General features: G+C 40.2%; 1 protein-coding gene across 2 annotated transcripts in view; it reads left to right on the top strand.

Moving 5' to 3' along the window:
• p2rx1 (purinergic receptor P2X, ligand-gated ion channel, 1) overlaps positions 1 to 18660 on the top strand; it is a 67871-nt gene that overhangs the window by 21363 nt on the left and 27848 nt on the right. For both annotated transcript variants that reach the window (XM_061963129.2, XM_061963128.2), the window contains exons 2-4: positions 4375 to 4519; positions 5198 to 5269; positions 11136 to 11205. In XM_061963129.2, coding sequence (XP_061819113.1) covers positions 4375 to 4519; positions 5198 to 5269; positions 11136 to 11205 — 287 coding nt within the window. The remainder of the gene's footprint in view (positions 1 to 4374; positions 4520 to 5197; positions 5270 to 11135; positions 11206 to 18660) is intronic.

An 18660-nucleotide genomic window follows, 5' to 3' on the forward strand; every position in this document is an offset into this window, starting at 1 on the left:
GTCAACAGCCACACAGGTTACACTGACGGTGACCATATAAAACAACTTTAACACTCTTGCTAATAATGCGCCACACTTTGAACCAAAACCAAACAAGAATGACAAACACATTTCGGGAGAACATCTGCACCTTAACACAACATAAACACAACAGAACAAACACCCAGAATCCCATGCAGCCCTGACTCTTCCGGGCTTCATTATACACCCCTGCTACCACCAAACCCCCCCCCCCCCGTGCGTCGGTTGAGGTGGGCGGGGTTTGGTAGCGGGGTTGTATAATGTATCCCGGAAGAGTTAGGGCTGCATGGGATTCTGGGTATTTGTCCTGTTGTGTTTATGTTGTGTTACTGTGCAGATGTTCTCCCGAAATGTGTTTGTCATTCTTGTTTGGTGTGGGTTCACAGTGTGGCGCATTATTAGTAAGAGTGTCATAGTTTTTTTATACCGCCACCGTCAGTGTAACCTGTGTGGTTGTTGACCAAGTATGCCTTGCTGTCACCTACGTGAGCAAGCGGAAAACACCATATAACGTGGTGGCTGATCAGGCACGCTGGTTGTAGTGGACGCTATATGCTGTACCATCACGGCACGCATGAAGCTGACAGGTGCCATTAATTTAAAACCCGTGTGCCGCACCAGCTTTCAAATTCCATATAAAGGTGTGGGCAGCGTGCCTGAGACCCCTAGTTTATACATAGCACAAAGCAAAAAAAAAACTTTGTGTGCAGTGTTAATCATTTAAAATTTCAAAAAAAATTTGCGGCTCCCATTGTTATCTATAATTTGCGAAACTGGTCAAAATGGCTCTTTGACTGGTAAAGGTTGCCGACCCCTGACCTAGAGCAAGCCCGGTCACAGGCAATTACAGAGTCTGCTAGTCCGGGTGAGGAGTCAGTTAAAACAGAACTAGCCAGCGCCAAGCTGGATAATCCCTGCACACATAGCAATTCTCATAGAATAATACACAACTCACATAATGTTTTTTCTGTTGTGACTGTGTCAGAGGTAGACATGCATTCTACTGAGGTGGCAAATTATTATGTGTTCAGTTTATCGCAGCACCAAGCAAACAATCTGAAAATTCCCGTCATATCAATTCCTAGATATGGTCGAAACTTTTTAAAGTGCACTACACATAATAAACGCAATATTATTAATATTGCTACTATGGATAATTTCAACAAAAACTCGTCAAAACAGCTCAATACCTATAATATGGGCTTTTTAAACATAAGATCATTGTCTCCCAAAACGTTATTAGTTAATGAGGTCATTAGAGACAACAATCTTAACGTCATTGGTCTTAGCGAAACCTGGCTCAAACTAGACGATTTTTTTGCGGTAAATGAGGCATCTCCTCCTAACTATACGAATGCACATATTGGCCGTCCCCTTAAAAGGGGTGGGGGAGACGCACTAATTACAATGAAAACTTTAACCTTACCCCTAACCTAAATAATAAATATAAATCGTTTGAGGTACTTACTATGAGGTCTGTCACACCGCTGCCTCTCGACCTGGCTATTATCTACTACCACCCCCCCGGGCCCTATTCGGACTTTATCAGTGAATCCTCAGAGTTCGTTGCTGATCTAGTGACGCACGCCGACAATATAATCATAATGGGGGACTTTAATATCCATATGAATACCCCATTGGACCCTCAGTGCGTGGCGCTCCAGACTATAATTGATAGCTGTGGTCTTACACAAATAATACATTAACCCACACATCACAACGGTAATACGATAGATGTAGTGCTTGTCAGGGGTGTCACCACCTCCAAATCACTCTACGGAGACAGTCCTCGCAAAAATGACTAATGATCTATTGTTAACGACGGATTCTGATGCGTCATCTATGTTGCTGCTTCTTGATCTTAGCGCTGCTTTTGATACCGTCGATCATAATATTTTATTAGAGCGTATCAAAACACGTATTGGTATGTCAGACTTAGCCTTGTCTTGGTTTAACTCTTATCTTACTGACAGAATGCAGTGCGTCTCCCATAACAATGTGACATCGTACTATGTTAAGGTAACGTGCGGAGTACCCCAGGGTTCGGAACTTGGCCCTGCACTCTTTAGTATCTACATGCTGCCGCTAGGCGACATCATACGCAAATACGGTGTTAGCTTTCACTGTTATGCTGATGACACCCAACTCTACATCCCCCTAAAGCTGACCAACACGCCGAATTGTAGTCAGCTGGAGGCGTGTCTTAATGAAATTAAACAATGGATGTCCGCTAACTTTTTGCAACTCAACGCCAAGAAAACAGAAATGCTGATTATCGGTTCTGCTAGACAACGACACCTATTTAATAATACCACCTCAATATTTGACAACCAAACAATTACACAGGGCGACTCTGTAAAGAATCTGGTTACTATCTTCGACCCAACTCTCTCATTTGAGTCACACATTAAAAGTGTTACGAAAACGGCCTTCTTTCATCTCCGTAATATTGCTAAAATGTGTTCCATTTTGTCCACCAGCGACACTGAGATCATTATTCATGCGTTCGTTACGTCTCGTCTCGATTACTGTAACGTATTATTTTCGGGTCTCCCTATGTCTAGCATTAAAAGATTACAGTTGGTACAAAATGCGGCTGCTAGACCTTTGACAAGAACAAGAACGTTTGATCATATTACGCCTATACTGGCTCACCTGCACTGGCTTCATGTGCACTTAAGATGTGACTTTAAGGTTTTACTACTTACGTATAAAATACTACACGGTCTAGCTCCAGCCTATCTTGCCGATTGTATTGTACTATATGTCCGGCAAGAAATCTGCGTTCAAAGCACTCCGGCTTATTAGTGATTCCCAGAGCCCAAAGAAAGTCTGCGGGTTATAGAGCGTTTTCTATTCGGGCTCCAGTACTATGGATGCCCTCCCGGTAACAGTTAGAGATGCTACCTCAGTAGAAGCATTTAAGTCCCATCTTAAAACTCATTTGTATACTTTAGCCTTTAATTAGACCCCCTTTTTAGACCAGTTGGTCTGCCGTTTCTTTTCTTTTCTCCTCTGCCCCCTCTCTCTTGTGGAGGGGGAGACACACAGGTCCGGTGGCCATGGATGAAGTGCTGGCTGTCCAGAGTCGGGACCCGGGGTGGACCGCTCGCCTGTGCATCGGTTGGGGACATCTCTGCGCTGCTGATCCGTCTCCGCTCGGGATGGTTTCCTGCTGGCCCCACTATGGACTGGACTTTCACTAATATGTTAGATCCACTATGGACTGGACTTTCACAATACGATGTCAGACCCAATCGACATCCATTGCTTTCGGTCTCCGCTAGAGGGGGGGTGGGGGGGTTACCCACATATGCGGTCCTCTCCAAGGTTTCTCATAGTCATTCACATTGATGTCCCACTGGGGTGAGTTTTTCCTTGCCCTTATGTGGGCTCTGTACCGAGGATGTCATTGTGCCTTGTGCAACACTTGTGACTTAGGGCTATATAAATAAACATTGATTGATTGATTGATGTATCTTTTGGTACGTTGTTCACAAGTGAAGGAAGGCTGGAGTGTCAGGTCGACACAAAGATCCCAGTGTAGTGTGCAGTGTTGCGATCGCTGTATCTGACTGTGATGGTAAACAGAGAGATTCAGCTCTTGATTTACCGGTCGATCTACATAGCAACCCTCAATTATGGCCACAAGCTTTGGGTAGTGACCAAAAGGACAAATTGTGAATACAATCGGCCAAAATGAGTTTCCCTAATAGACAGGAGGAGCTCACAGTAGAAGCCATAGTAACTCATGATATTTAACAAAAAATGTCCATCTCCACAATTATTGATGCTATGATCCCTCATGATAGATTGGGACTCATTTAGTTTTTCTTGTGTTTTGGTTCTATTTCCTTTCCAGCATTCTTAGTTTTCATTGTTTGACTTCCTGTTTCTTTGTTGATTGAAAACTTCAGCGATTGTTTCCTTACCTGTCCCTGATCGCCAATCAGGAGAGTTCATTATCCAGCGCTGGGTCATTGTCACCTCCTTTTATTGTCTAGCTATCTGTTTTGCCAATTACAATATATTTTTACATGCACTTTGCATACTGGGGTCAAGCCTGCTATACGGTAAAACTTGACTTGTAATTTATTGTTTGTTGACATGCAACTTTCATTCCTTCCATGCCACAAAAAAGTTGTTTTAGAAATCTATTAGGTGTTCAAGTTTAATATTTCTATTTGATACACATTCAATGTAGAAGACATGATGTAACAACAATTAATCAAATGTTTGCAAGGTGCAGGTAGGTGAGCTAGTAGTCCACAAGTACATGTACCTGCTTGTAGGCTTGGTGCGTAGCTTGACATGATGGCAGGCCTGACCCCTTGTGTCTTGCATCCTGTTCAGGTGGGAGTTCATCTACGAGAAAGGCTACCAGTCTACAGACACAGGCGTCAGCTCTGTCTATACCAAAATGAAAGGCGTGGGCTACACCAACGTGTCTGGAGTTCAGAGAGTGTGGGATGTGGCTGACTATGTCTTCCCATCGCAGGTTGGTGATAATAATGGAGACCAACAACGAATTAATTTATGTTTGTGTGCACATTATTGTTTGGATCACAGATGATGTGGGTCACTATCCTCAGTCCTCAAATTAGACTGTCAGAATAGATGAACATTGTATGCTGAGTCGATCCAAAAACATCAAAACCATTTGCCCTGTTTGGCGACCTGATGGTGACAAAGTTTAAAGTTTACCATGCAATTTTGTTTGTTGGCTCGACTCCATGCCAGATGCAATAGTGACAACATGTGCGACGAGACCAGCAGAAATTGGTTTACACCAAGGCATCCTTCTTCTAGCTGTATACCCCCTATAAAGAAGCGAGCAGACATTTGATCAAAAGAAAAAGACTACAGTCAGCTATATTTTCTTTAATGAAAATGTTCCTGTTAATTGCTGGAGGGAAATAAAAACTCTGTGATAGTCTTGTTTGAACTTTTTGTAAGTTAAATGAACCATAAATAGCAAAATAGACAGTTGCGACACTAGACGTATATACAGCATATCTAACACCTATTAGTTCCCATGGAAACCTGAGGCTACGCTGTCACACACAGCAGATTAGATTTCTACAGGGAGAAGTCAAAGAGTTGTCACCATAACAACCGTCTGATGTATCTCTTGTGACATAATAACGACAATTTGTATTTGAATTGCTAACTGTAGGGAGATTTTTCCTTCGTTGTCATGACCAACTACATCATAACTACAGAGCAGAAAATAGATAAGTGTCCTGAGGTAAGTGAACATCTTCCATCATATTTAATACTATATTAATATTATTTAATATATTTACACTTTTTATGCTGTGTATTACTGCAGTCTGTCTCTTGGACACAATTTGAACTTGTCCAAGACTATTTTTGAATAACTAATTGTAGTACAGTGGAAGACTCTTAATGTATGTCAACGCACCCAAAACATACGTTGTTTGTCAACATAACCAAAACGTAAACAAAGCATTTCTTAGACTTTTATTGTTGACATGTTTTCCCCCATATGTGTACACTTTTATTTGGATTTTTCAGTTTTTTTTAAATATACTATAGGGACGGAGTATTGTGTATATTTATGAGCTATGATTTAGGGGTTGGGCTATAGGGGCCAGTGATGTTTGCCTGCTCATTAGAGTCCAAGAGAGAAGAAGGTGTTTTATGTGTGGCGTGCTGTAACGTATAGTATACACTGTGGGGCGGCGTGGTTCAATCCCCCCTTCCGACAAATTTGGGCAAGACACTTTACCCACCTGCTCCCAGTGCCACTACACTGGTATGTAAATGTAACTTGGATATTGCGTTTCACTATGTAAAGCATTCTGAGTCACTAGAAAAAGCGCTATAAAAATGTAGTTCACTGTGGTTTTGTTAAATGCTGCATAATACGATGACAAGAAAGTTTACACTGTTTCTTTGGGTTACTAACAATTTAAAATAAATAAAACAAACAGTAATAATACATGTGTGTGGAGGTCTTGCTCCTCCGGGTTCGTCGCACCACCAATTATCAACATACCAAGCTCTTTCAGGTTTACAAAAGGGTTTTATTTTACAATAAAACGTGCAAAGTCTTTTGGGTGCTTTTCAGCAGCTGTCTTTTTCTCAAGTGAGCACACAAATGTTTTTTCTCCAGTGTCGTGTCTCGCTCTCGGCTTCGCTCGCGATCGGCTTCGCTCTCCACCATCAACAACCCCTTCTCCTTCTCGACTGCTGCCTTTAACAGAGCGACAGGTGATCAGACAAACACTCTCAGCTGTGTCATCTACGCACCTGTCGCTAATCTCGAAGCCGGTCCTGGCACATCCCGCTTTGCTCCAGGTCCGCAGGCCACGCCCACCACATACCTCCACATACCTCCACCGTCAGACTCAGGCCGGGACGCCGTCCGTCCGGCCCTGCCCTACTCCCAAGTGGTACCCCAGATACTGTACTTCCCTCCGGCCAACTGCACACTTCGCCGGGTTGGCGGTGAGCCCTGCCTGTCTCAGGGACTCGAGCACTGCTCCCACCCGCCGCATGTGTTCATCCCAGCCGCTACTCTGGATGATGACATCATTGGGGTGGGGTCGCAGTACCCGGTCCATGAGGCGCTGGAACGTGGCGGGTGTACCGAACAAGCCAAACGGAAGTGTCACAAATTGGTACAAACTTTTCGGAGTGGAAAAGGCCGTGTTTTCCCTGGACTCTGGTGACAAGGGAATCTGCCAGTAGCCCTTGGTTAAATCCAGTGTCGTGAAAAAACGAGCAGCGCCCAGCCGATCCAGGAGCTGGTCGACCCGAGGCATTGGGTACGCGTCAAAACGTGATATTTTGTTCACTTTGCGGTAATCCACACAGAACCGCACTGACCCATCCGTCTTCCCTACCAGAACAATGGGGCTGCACCACGCACTGTGGGATTCTTCTATTACCCCCAATTCCAGCATGGATTTTAATTCCTCCCGAACTACTTTGCGTTTGTGTTCGGGGAGCCTATAGGGCCGAGACCCCACCGTAACACCCGGGCTAGTCTCAATATGATGCTGGATGAGGTTTGTGCGCCCTGGCCGAGGGGAGAACACATCAGAGAAGCACTGCTGCAGCTTAGCAACATCTGCTCTCTGAGCTAACGTGAGCTGATTGTCACAGATACAAACAGTTCACTTGCTCCTGAGGTCAGGAAAACAAGGCAGTAAGCGGATAAAGGGGAGGTGTCAAAAAAGGATTACACACCATGAAAAACACAAACAACAATTATCTTGGCTCGGCAAGGGAAGCTGGGCAGACCTTACAGCAAGGAAAGGTTCGCTTACAAACCGCATTGATAGCAGGGGGTTACAAGGTGGTCACTCAGCGTTTCCCAGCTGGAAGCACTCAGCTGAGAGAGAGAGAGAGAGAGAGAGAGAGAAAGAGAGAGAGAGAGAGAGAGAGAAAGAGAGAGAGAGAGAGAGAGAGAGAGAGAGAGAGAGAGAGCAAGGTGGCAGGACAGAAATAGGAAGCCACAGGTCTCATACAGGGCAGCACGGTGGTGGAGGGGTTAGTGCATCTGCCTCACAATACGAAGGTCCTGAGTAGTCTTGGGTTCAATCCCAGGCTCGAGATCTTTCTGTGTGGAGTTTGCATGTCCTCCCCGTGACTGCGTGGGTTCCCTCCGGGTACTCCGGCTTCCTCCCACCTCCAAAGACATGCACCTGGGGATAGGTTGATTGGCAACACTAAATTGGCACTAGTGTGTGAATGTGAGTGTGAATGTTGTCTGTCTATCTGTGTTGGCCCTGCGATGAGGTGGCGACTTGTCCAGGGTGTACCCCGCCTTCCGCCCGATTGTAGCTGAGATAGGCTCCAGCGCCCCCCGCGACCCCAAAGGGAATAAGCGGTAGAAAATGGATGGAAAAATGGAAGGTCTCATACAATGATTATGCATTTCTATAGGCCCTATATAATAATTGTGTGAAAGCAATCACACATATGTTTTTCTACACCAAAATTAATCTATTTATTATTATTCTTCTTCTCCAGATTTTGGCATGCTCTACCTTCCACAGTTTTCATCCGATTCAAGCCGTTCTAACTTCAAACTATCAACAATCGCGGGCTTTCCATCGACCAATTCAAAAAAGTCCCAAATTTCCCAGAATTCTCGCTTTTCCGGGACATTCACCAAAATGAATTGGCCATTTTTCCAAACTTCAAGATTTCCAAATTTTTCAACCGATTCAAACCATTCCACCTTTAACATATTCCACTCGTCCTGGACATACAAACTATCACTTTTTTAAGTTAAAATTTTTTCCAGGAATTCCCAGAATTCCCAGTTTTCCGAACCCTATTTTCACACTATTTTCTGTCGACTACTTCTTTCAACCCATTTCAACCATTCCACCATCAAAACATTCCTCTTAATCAGGACAAAAAACAAAGTTGTTTTTTGAAATGGAAAAAATTCCCAGTTTTGCCGAAATTCCGTATTATCATTTCTCAATTAAAAATGTTACTACTTCAACATTTCTTGACCACTTTGAAAAATTTCAACACCGACCATTTAAGTTTTTTACCATTTTCAAAAAAAATTGCTCATTTCCCTAAATTCCCAAATTTTCATGAAATTCCCATTGAAAAGAATGAGACTTTTTTCAAAGTTCCACAACTCCCACATTTTTCGTCTAATTCAAACCGTTCCAATTATTAAGCATGTTCAGGAATTGTGTGCTCTTTTTTTAACAATTTTTTTAAAAAATCGCGGATTTCCCAGAATTCCCCGTTTTTAGGGACATTTTCCCCATCCAAAATGAGTTGTCCATTTTTCAAATTTCCACTTTTCCCACATTTTTCAACTGTTTCAAACCATTCAAACTTCAACACATTCAACTCATTCTGGACATTCAAACAACCATTTTTAAATGCTCAACAAATTTTCAGGAATTCCTGTTTTTTTTCTAACCTTATTTCTAACCTTTTTTAGTGTGATGACTCCTTTCACATTTTTTAACCCATTTCAACCATTTCACTGTCAAAACGTTCCTCTTATGCAGGACAAAAAACAAGTTGGTTTAGGAACTTGAAAAATTCCCCGGTTTTCGCCGAAATTCCGTAATACCATTTCTCAATTCTAAAACTGTTACTACTTTAACATTTCTTGACCGCTTTAAACAATTCCAACAAAAAAACAAACAATTCAGCTAATTCAGGACATCCATCCATCTTCTTCCGCTTATCCGAGGTCGGGTCGCGGGGGCAGCAGCCTAAGCAGGGAACCCCAGACTTCCCTCTCCCCTGCCACTTCGTTCAGCTCCTCCCGGACATTCATGCTCTAAATCATTTTCCAAAAAAATCCCGCTTTCCCCGAAATTCCCAAATTTCCAGGAAGTTCCCATTGAAATGAATGGGACATTTTTCCAAGTTGCACATTTTCCACATTTTTCAACCTATTCAAACCATTCCAACACCAACATCAACTGGACATTCAAACTAACACTTTCCCCAAGTTCCAAACCAAATTCCAGTTTTCCTGGAAATTCATGAATTCCTGAAATTCTGTAACACTATTTTTCCATTATAAATTGTCACTACTAACACATTTCTTCACCGATTCAAACCATTCCAACACCAACCAATTCAGCTCATTTAGGACATTCATGCTATTTATTGCCTTTAAGAAATTCCCTCTTTTTTGAAATTCCCAAATTACCAGGAAATTCCCACCAAAATGAGTAGGACATTTTCCGAGTTCCACAATACCCACATTTCTCAACCGATTTAATTACTTCTAATACCAACATGTTCAGCTCATTAATTTTATTACATGGCACCATCTTGGAAGTATGCTAGCTGTTCCTCTGTCAGAATGTTAATGTTAGCATGCTAACAAGTTATGCTAGCACTTTAGCTAATGTTGTACATTTTAAACCTAATAATCATTGATTCTGTTACTTGGGGCCATCTTATAAGTATGCTAGCTGTTCCCATGTTACCATGCTAATGTTAGCATGCTAAAATTTTATGTTAGCATTTTAGCTATTTTCATACTTTTTAACCTAATAACCATGGATTCTGTTACTTGGTGCCATCTTAAACGTATGCTAGCCTTTTCACTGTTACCATGCTAATGTTAGCATGTTAATGTTTTATGCTAGCATTTTTACCAAGTTTAATAAATTTTTTTTACTTAATAAACATACATTTTGTTACTTGCCTCCATCTTAGAAGTATGTTAGCTCTTTATCTGTTAGCATGTTAATGTTAGCAAGTAAAACTTTTTTTTCTAGCATTTTAGATAATATTGTACATTGTAAACCTAATAATCATGGATTTCGTTACTTTGCACCATGTTACAAGTATGCTAGCGGTTACCCTGTTAGCAGGCTATGTTTTTATGCCAGTATTTTAGCTAATGTGATATATTTACAACTAAAATATATAGATTATGTTTCTTTGTAAGCTCTTGAAGCATTTTAACTGCCCTACCTATACCAAGATTCATACTACATTTCAGTACAGCTTCTGCTCTTCACCTCTCAAACCACTTTAACATTCTATTTAAACTTTCAAACCATTTCTACACTTTCACTTGTATTTCAGTTCAGCTTTTCCACATTCAAACAGCTTCAACAATCAAACCATTTCAGCATTTCAACGATTTCAACATTCAAACCATTTCTACACTTACCCTACAACCATTAGCTTTTCAGTTCAGCGTCAGCTCTTCAACATTAAAACAATTTCAACATTCAAACTATTCTTACATTCATACTACATTCGATTAGCATTTCAGTTCAACTTCAGCATTGAAGCATTCACACGTAATTCCTTCATGAATTGCCTCATCTAGTTATGTATTCATAATGGTCCTTCACAATGATTATTATTTTTCTATATTGGTCATATCCAATAATTTTTATGTATTTCTATTGGTCCTACAAAATGATTATGTATTTCAATTAGTCCTATACACTTATTGTTATGTATTTTTATTGGTTCTATACAATACTTAGTATGCATTTCTATTGGTCCTATGCAATAATCACTGTGTATTTCTATTGATCCTATAAAATGATTATTATGTATTTCTATTAGTCCTATACAATGATTATTAGTATGCAAAGTGTGAGCACTGTTTTTGTTCCGAACAGCTTCCAGGAAAGCACAACTGCCGCTCAGATGTGGATTGTCCGGGAGGAGAGTACAAACGTTCAGGACACGGTAAATCCTGACAGTGTGCTATGGATTCATAATTGCCTTACAGTATGTTTACGTGCAGAAATAAAGTTGATATTTGGTTTATTTGACTTGGATTCAGTCCAAAACCTAATCACACTTCTCAAAGCCTTTTTAACACATGATGATGGTCACACATTGATGATGTTTGCGAAATGGGCTTTGGCTCTTCATAAAAAAAACAATGACTCAGAATACTTGAACATTTTATGTCCTTGCCAGCATACATTTTTTTGCGTCTGTCTTGTCTTGTTTCACTCAAATGTGCACGCAAACCTGCGTTCAGCTTGTGAACATGTCCACATTAAGTGAATATTACATGACATTACAATGCTGTTAATATTACTGAAGTATTAAGACAAATAATATGTCCACAATATGTAAAATATTACTTTATATTACATTACTGTTGATATTACTGAAGCATTAAAACAAATAGCATTTCCATGTTATGTAAAATATTACATTATGTAACAGTTATTGTTAATATTACTGAAGCATTCAGACAAATAACATGTCCAGTTATGTGAAATTTCATATGGTTATTACATTTATAAAATAAATAGCATGTACATATTATTATTTATAAAATAAATAACATATTGGGTAAAATTTTACAGTATATTCAATTTACTGTAAATGTTACTGATGCATTAAAACAAATGAAATCCAGCCAATACAATATATTATATTGACTGTAAATATTGTTTAAAAAATACATAAAGAAGCTGCTTTAACAAGACAACGCTTATTGTAATCTTTCCGTTTTTTAGCTTTAATGTCCACTTCATAAAATATAAGAAGAACATTTTCAGGGCATTCAATTAATCACAACTGGACTGTTTGGCGTGTCTTAGAAGACATTTCGCCTCTCATCCAAGTAGGCTTCAAAGAATGTTTCTGGCCATTTAGTCGTACTAATTTTGTCCATGTACAAAATTAGTACGACTTCTCAAATAGTTTGGCTCCAAATAAGCCTCCTACAACCCATGGAAACACCTTAATCCGATCGTGTTCGTATTTTTGAAAAGTCGGGCTAACACCTGTATTATGCGATTGGAAATCAGGTCCCTCGAGGGGCTGTGTGTGCGGCCGTAGAGGACCCTTCGTACCGCGCATGCGCCAGTACCAACGCGCGGAATACAACCCGGAAGCAGATGTCATTCAATAAAAACATAGCGACAATTGTAATGAAGAAAATACGTTTTATTTGCTTCACAAATTAACATAACAGAACATTTTGAAGTGCATCAAAGGTAGAAAAAAAGAAACAGATTAATTTAAAAAGGTAGCTAAGGAAATGTAAAATGCCGGCTTAATTCGGACTCCCGAAAGAAATACGAATGAGATGAAAAATAATGAAGCAGGTATATCAAAGGCGAATAATAAAGCGCACACAAACCTTTTCACGCTGCATTTGTGTACTCCAAACTGTTTAACTTTCCGCACAACCTTTAAGATTGGCCAAAACAATAGCAACCTTCATCTGGAACAAATAGTCGGGCCCCGAATTGTCTTTTCCTTTGGATTTAAAATTCCTTCCGTCAATCCACAGAGCCTTTTGAATGAAAGTATTGTTTCCGGAAATTCCTTCGTAAAAACTCTTCCGCTGGTCCTTCTTTGCATCGGACCTGCATCCGCCCCGATATATTCTTCAAAATCATTTATTGATGCTGTTTGCTATTTAACATCAGCATAGCCATTAGAGACTTAATATGTTTAATATGTGCCAATATTGCGGCGAACATCAGTTAAAACAAGTTGTAAGGATCTGTAATTCCTCGTGTGATGTCAGAGGTCAACCGGAAAAGCAATTCAGTTACCCGCGCTAAAATGTAATACCCCCCCCAGTGTACTTTTTCAAATTCAGCCAACATCGACACATATCACAGCAGATAATAAGAACGGCAAGTTTATCAATGTTATCTAAAAGGTACATAAATCACATGTGTAAGCAGTAAAGCTTTGCTTTTTTCCTTGCTCAAAATAAACGGTGCCTGATCAGCGTCTTAAAGGTTTGCGAGTATTAAAACGTGCAATATTGATAGCACACAAAATTGATCTAAAAAGGTTATGTGTTGAATATTGTATCCGTTAAACCAGTGTTTTTCAACCTTTTTTGAGCCAAGGCACATTTTTGTCATTGAAAAAATGCGGAGGCACACCACCAGCAGAAAACATAAACACATTTAACTCAGTAGCTGATATTGACAATAAAAAGTTGTTCTCGCAAGTTTTGGATAGAATTCAAACCATAACCAACCATGCATGACTATAGCTCTTGTCTCAAAAGTACTGTCACATCACGCTGTCACTTATTTGGGTTTTTTGGTGTCTTCCCGTGTGTAGTGTTTTTGTTCTTGTCTTGTGCTCTTATTTTGGTGGCTTTTCCTGTTTTGTTGGTATTTTCCTGTAGCAGACTCATGTCTTCTGTACATTGTTGATTGTCATGTCATGTTCGGATGTAATTTGTGGACGCCGTCTGCTCCACACGCTGTAAGTCTTTGCTGTCTTCCAGCATTCTGTTTTTGTTTACTTTGCAACCAGTTCAGTTTTAGTTTTGTTTTGCATAGCCTTCTCTAAGCTTCAATGCCTTTTCTTAGCGGCACTCGCCTTTTGTTTATTTTTGGTTTAAACCAGGGGTCGGCAACCTGCGGCTCTAGAGCCGCATGCGGCTCTTTAGCGCCGCCCTAGTGGCTCTCTGGAGCTTTTTCAAAAATGTATGAAAAATGGAAAATGATGAGGGTAAAAAATATATTTTTTGTTTTAATATGATTTCTGTAGGAGGACAAACATGACACAAACCTCCCTAATTGTTATAAATCACACTGTTTATATTAAACATGCTTCACTGATTCGAGTATTTGGCGAGCGCCGTTTTGTCCTACTCATTTTGGCGGTCCTTGAACTCACCATAGTTTGTTTACATATATAACTTTCTCCGACTTTCTAGGACGTGTTTTATGCCACTTCTTTTTCTGTCTCATTTTGTCCATCAAACTTTTAACGTTGTGCATGAATACACAAAGGTGAGTTTTGTTGATGTTATTGACTTGTGTGGAGTGCTAATCAGACATATTTAGTCACTGCATGACTGCAAGCTAATCGTTGCTAACATGCTATTTAGGCTAGCTATATGTACATATTGCATCATTATGCCTCATTTGTAGGTATATTTGAGGTCATTTAGTTTCCTTTAAGTCATCTTAATTCAATTAATATCTCATGACACACTATCTGTATGTAATATGGCTTTTAATTTTTTGCGGCTCCAGACAGATTTGTTTTTGTATTTTTGGTCCAATATGGCTCTTTCAACATTTTGGCTTGCCGACCCCTGGTTTAAGCATTAGACGGACGCCTTTTTACCTGCACACTGTCGTCTGCAAATTGTGATCACAACAAACCAGGTTCCGAACATCTACAAAGCAATTAGCTACCGGCTGCCACCTACTGATATGGAAGAGTACAACATGGTTACTCTGCCGAGCTCTAGACAGCACCGACACTCAACAACGGCACATTTGCAGATTATTATTACTGGTTTGCAAAAAATATTTTTAACCCAAATAGGCAAAATTACATATTCTCCCACGGCACACCAGACTCTATCTCACAGCACACTAGTGTGCCGCGGCACAGTGGTTGAAAAACACTGTGTTAAACGATCAAAACAGGTCACAATCCATTTGGTGTGTTTGCTTTCATGCATATGCAGAATAATGCCGGTTATTACGCAATTACATATAATCAGAGGAGGAGATGCAAATATAATCATTTATCACTCACAATGTGATTTATCAAACCTGAAGCTGTTTTGAACGTTGACCTTGAAGTGCAACACACTTATACATTTTATGAAACAACTTACAATTAGAGAAAATAATGTTGCAAATCACAGATTGACAGCTAAATCAACCAATCATTTTGTCCATGTCCCCTAACAGCCTGATTTACTAAAGGTTTGCGTGAACTAAAACACATGCAAACTTGATAGCACACGCAAATCTGATCTAATAATTGTGTGCAATGTGGATTGCGTCTGTTAAGTAAGAATACTAAGGAGCACAATCCATTTTGCGTCTTTTTCTTCATTAGCGTGCAGAATATATGCTGATCATCAGAACGCTCACAATATTAAGAGGAGAAGATGCAAATACATTAAACAGCACACGCATTTTGATTTACCAACACTCATCAACGTTTTGGGAGCTCTAATTTGCGTTTTATTTATCACTGTTGCTGGGGACATTTTAGGAAGAGCTAGAATTGCCATGGGTCCGAGGACAACAAGCACCACTCAGCATTGTGTTTCCATGCACACACAGCATCAACCACATGCAGTCATTTATTGATAGTTAGGCGTTAGCTCCACCCACATCCAGAGTCAGATCTATAGTCAGCAAGAACATACAATAACAAAGTTCAACGAGCACGTGTGAGAATGACGGGCAAACTGACACATCAGACGCACAAGGCTGTGAGAAAAAAGGGAACGTACGCTGTAAAGCTAGACAATGGACAGAACATCCTTTGTCCTACATGTACTTTGTAACATATTTGGACTGACAGAAATAAAAAAATATTAGACATATCGTCTATTCAGCAATTTCCTTTTATCATTTTACAGCTGCTTGACGACTCAGGGGCTGATTAAAACCAATGTACTCGATGCCTTTTGGTGCTTTAATGTAGTTAGGTTTTTTTTATTAGGTTAATATATTATAGCTATATATATTATAGTAATACATTTCTGTCATGAAAATACGCCTTTCATTTTTTATTTTCTTGTGTTCAAATTATTCCAGACGCACAAATGTGCTGGTGATGTGATCCACAGAATGTAGTGTCAGTGTTCGTATGTTTCTGTTGTCTAGATTGTGATTCAGAAAAGGTGTTACAGATTATAGATGTATGCAGATGGTTCGACACATCGCACACAGGTGATAACATGAATCTGCAAAGAATGATTATCTCTGTGGTAAAAGTGCTGTCAAGTTATATTGTTGCAAATGCAATTTTATTTTCAGAATGTCACATAATATTTTTTTTACATTTTAATTGCGGAAAACTTGGGAACAGTTTTATCTAAAGTCCAATCATGGAATTTTTTTTAAAGTGAAATGAGTCAATGAGTACAGTCTTTTCACTCATCTTTGCACTGACATATGTATTGACCAGTGACGTGCGGTCACTAGAGGCAGGTGAGGCCCCGCCTCATGGAAAGAAAAAAAATGTAAAAAGAAAAAAAATCTATTAAATTGTTATATGTATTCAGTGATTATACAATAAAGTTATTTTCCATTTAACTTCACCAGTTTTAGATCATTTTTATTCAAAATCGCTGAATTTTCACATTTGCCGTTCAAATACTGAGAAGAGACGGTGCGGTGATCAGCAGCCAGTTGAGGCACGTCACTGCGTGCCTCAACATGGATTGCGGACTCGGCTAACTGCTGGCCTGCTGTGCAGTGAGACCGTATTGCTATATTAACTATATTATACATTTCCATAGTTTAGTTAGCTGAGGTATATAATGTACAGTGTATTTTGTCAACAACTGTATGTGTGTAACGTATTTATTGTGCTGAGCGATCATAAAACGGCTGCAAAAGATGCACTGGCTGAGGCTCGCGTAATCCCGCCTCCTGGTGCCGGTTAATGCACCTCCGCCGCAGAACGCACCCCCCGACGGAGCGCCACACCAACCAAAGCCCACACCCAAACCCTCCACGTGCAAGACCGAATCCACCCAAAAAAAAGTCACTTAACAAGAAGCCAAAAAGTGCAAAAACAACAATGCTGTGAACGACTGCAGGGACACAACATTAGGTACACTTGCAGACTGCAGCACGGATTTCATATTTCATTCATTCACAACTCCTCCAACACGAACACCACTGTTCCCGCACTTATAAGTAAAGGTAAGACCATAATAAGGTTTTTTTTAATTAAATGTGATTTTTTTGTGTGCTACAGTTTGTATGTGTAAAGTTAAAGTTAAGTTAAAGTACCAATGATTGTCACACACACACACTAGGTGTGGTGAAATTTGTCCTCTGCATTTGACCCATCCCCTTGTTCACCCCCTGGGAGGTGAGGGGAGCAGTGGGCAGCAGCGGCGCCGCGCCCGGGAATCATTTTTGGTGATTTAACCCCCAATTCCAAGCCTTGATGCTGAGTGCCAAGCAGGGAAGAATGCTGGTATGAGCTTTTAAACATAACCCATTAACTGCTGCCAATCAAATGGTGAATAAGATACTCTTTAGGGTTCATATGTTTGTAAATCTGACTGTGATGAAGTCAGTGCCTCACCAGCCATGAACCTCACCGCACGTCACTGGTATTGACGTGATCGCTGACTGTAAAAAATCTTGCTCCTGCATGTACGGTCAAAATAAATGGTGTAATTAATGTACGTATATAAATGATTAATGAGATATTTTGATATTTTTTGTAATTACTCACCTTAGATAACGTAATATTTTTGACAGCTGTATCATAAATAATGATAAATGGGTTGTACTTGTATAGCGCTTTTCTACCTTCAAGGTACTCAAAGCGCTTTGACACTACTTCCACATTTACCCATTCACACACACATTCACACACTGATGGAGGGAGCTGCCATGCAAGGCGCTAACCAGCACCCATCAGGAGCAAGGGTGAAGTGTCTTGCTCAGGACACAACGGACATGACGAGGTTGGTACTAGGTGGGGATTGAACCAGGGACCCTCGGGTCGTGCACGGCCATTCTTCCACTGCGCCACGCCGTTCCTAAATATATATTTATATATACAGTTGTGGGCAAAAGTTTACATACACTTGTAAAGAACATAATGTCATGGCTGTCTTGAGTTTCCAATAATTTCTACAACTCAATTTTTTTTGTGATAGTGATTGGAGCACATACTTAATGGTCACAAAAAACATTCATGAAGTTTGGTTCTTTTATGAATTTATTATGGGTCTACTAAAAATGTGACCAAATCTGCTGGGTCAAAAGTATACATACAGCAATGGTAATATTTAGTTACATGTTCCTTGGTAAGTTTCACTGCAATAAGCCGCTTTTGGTAGCCATCCACAAGCATTTGGTAAGCTTCTGGTTGGATTTTTGACCACTCCTCTTGACAAAATTGGTGGAGTTCAGCTAAATGTGTTGGTTTTCTGACATGGACTTGTTTCTTCAGCATTGTCCACACGTCAGGACTTTGGGAAGGCTATTCTAAAACCTTAATTCTAGCCTGATTTAGCCTTTCCTTTACCAATTTTGACGTGTGTTTGGGGTCATTGTCCTGACCGCATAACTTTCCTCCAGAAGGTCTCATCTGTGTCCATGTGATGTCAGATGAAACAAAAAATTAGCTGTTTGGCCACAATACCCAGCAATTTGTTTGGAGGAGAAAAGGTGAGGCCTTTAATCCCAGGAACACCAT

This window comes from Nerophis lumbriciformis, linkage group LG09, assembly GCF_033978685.3.
Source record: "Nerophis lumbriciformis linkage group LG09, RoL_Nlum_v2.1, whole genome shotgun sequence".
NCBI classification, from domain to species: domain Eukaryota; kingdom Metazoa; phylum Chordata; class Actinopteri; order Syngnathiformes; family Syngnathidae; genus Nerophis; species Nerophis lumbriciformis.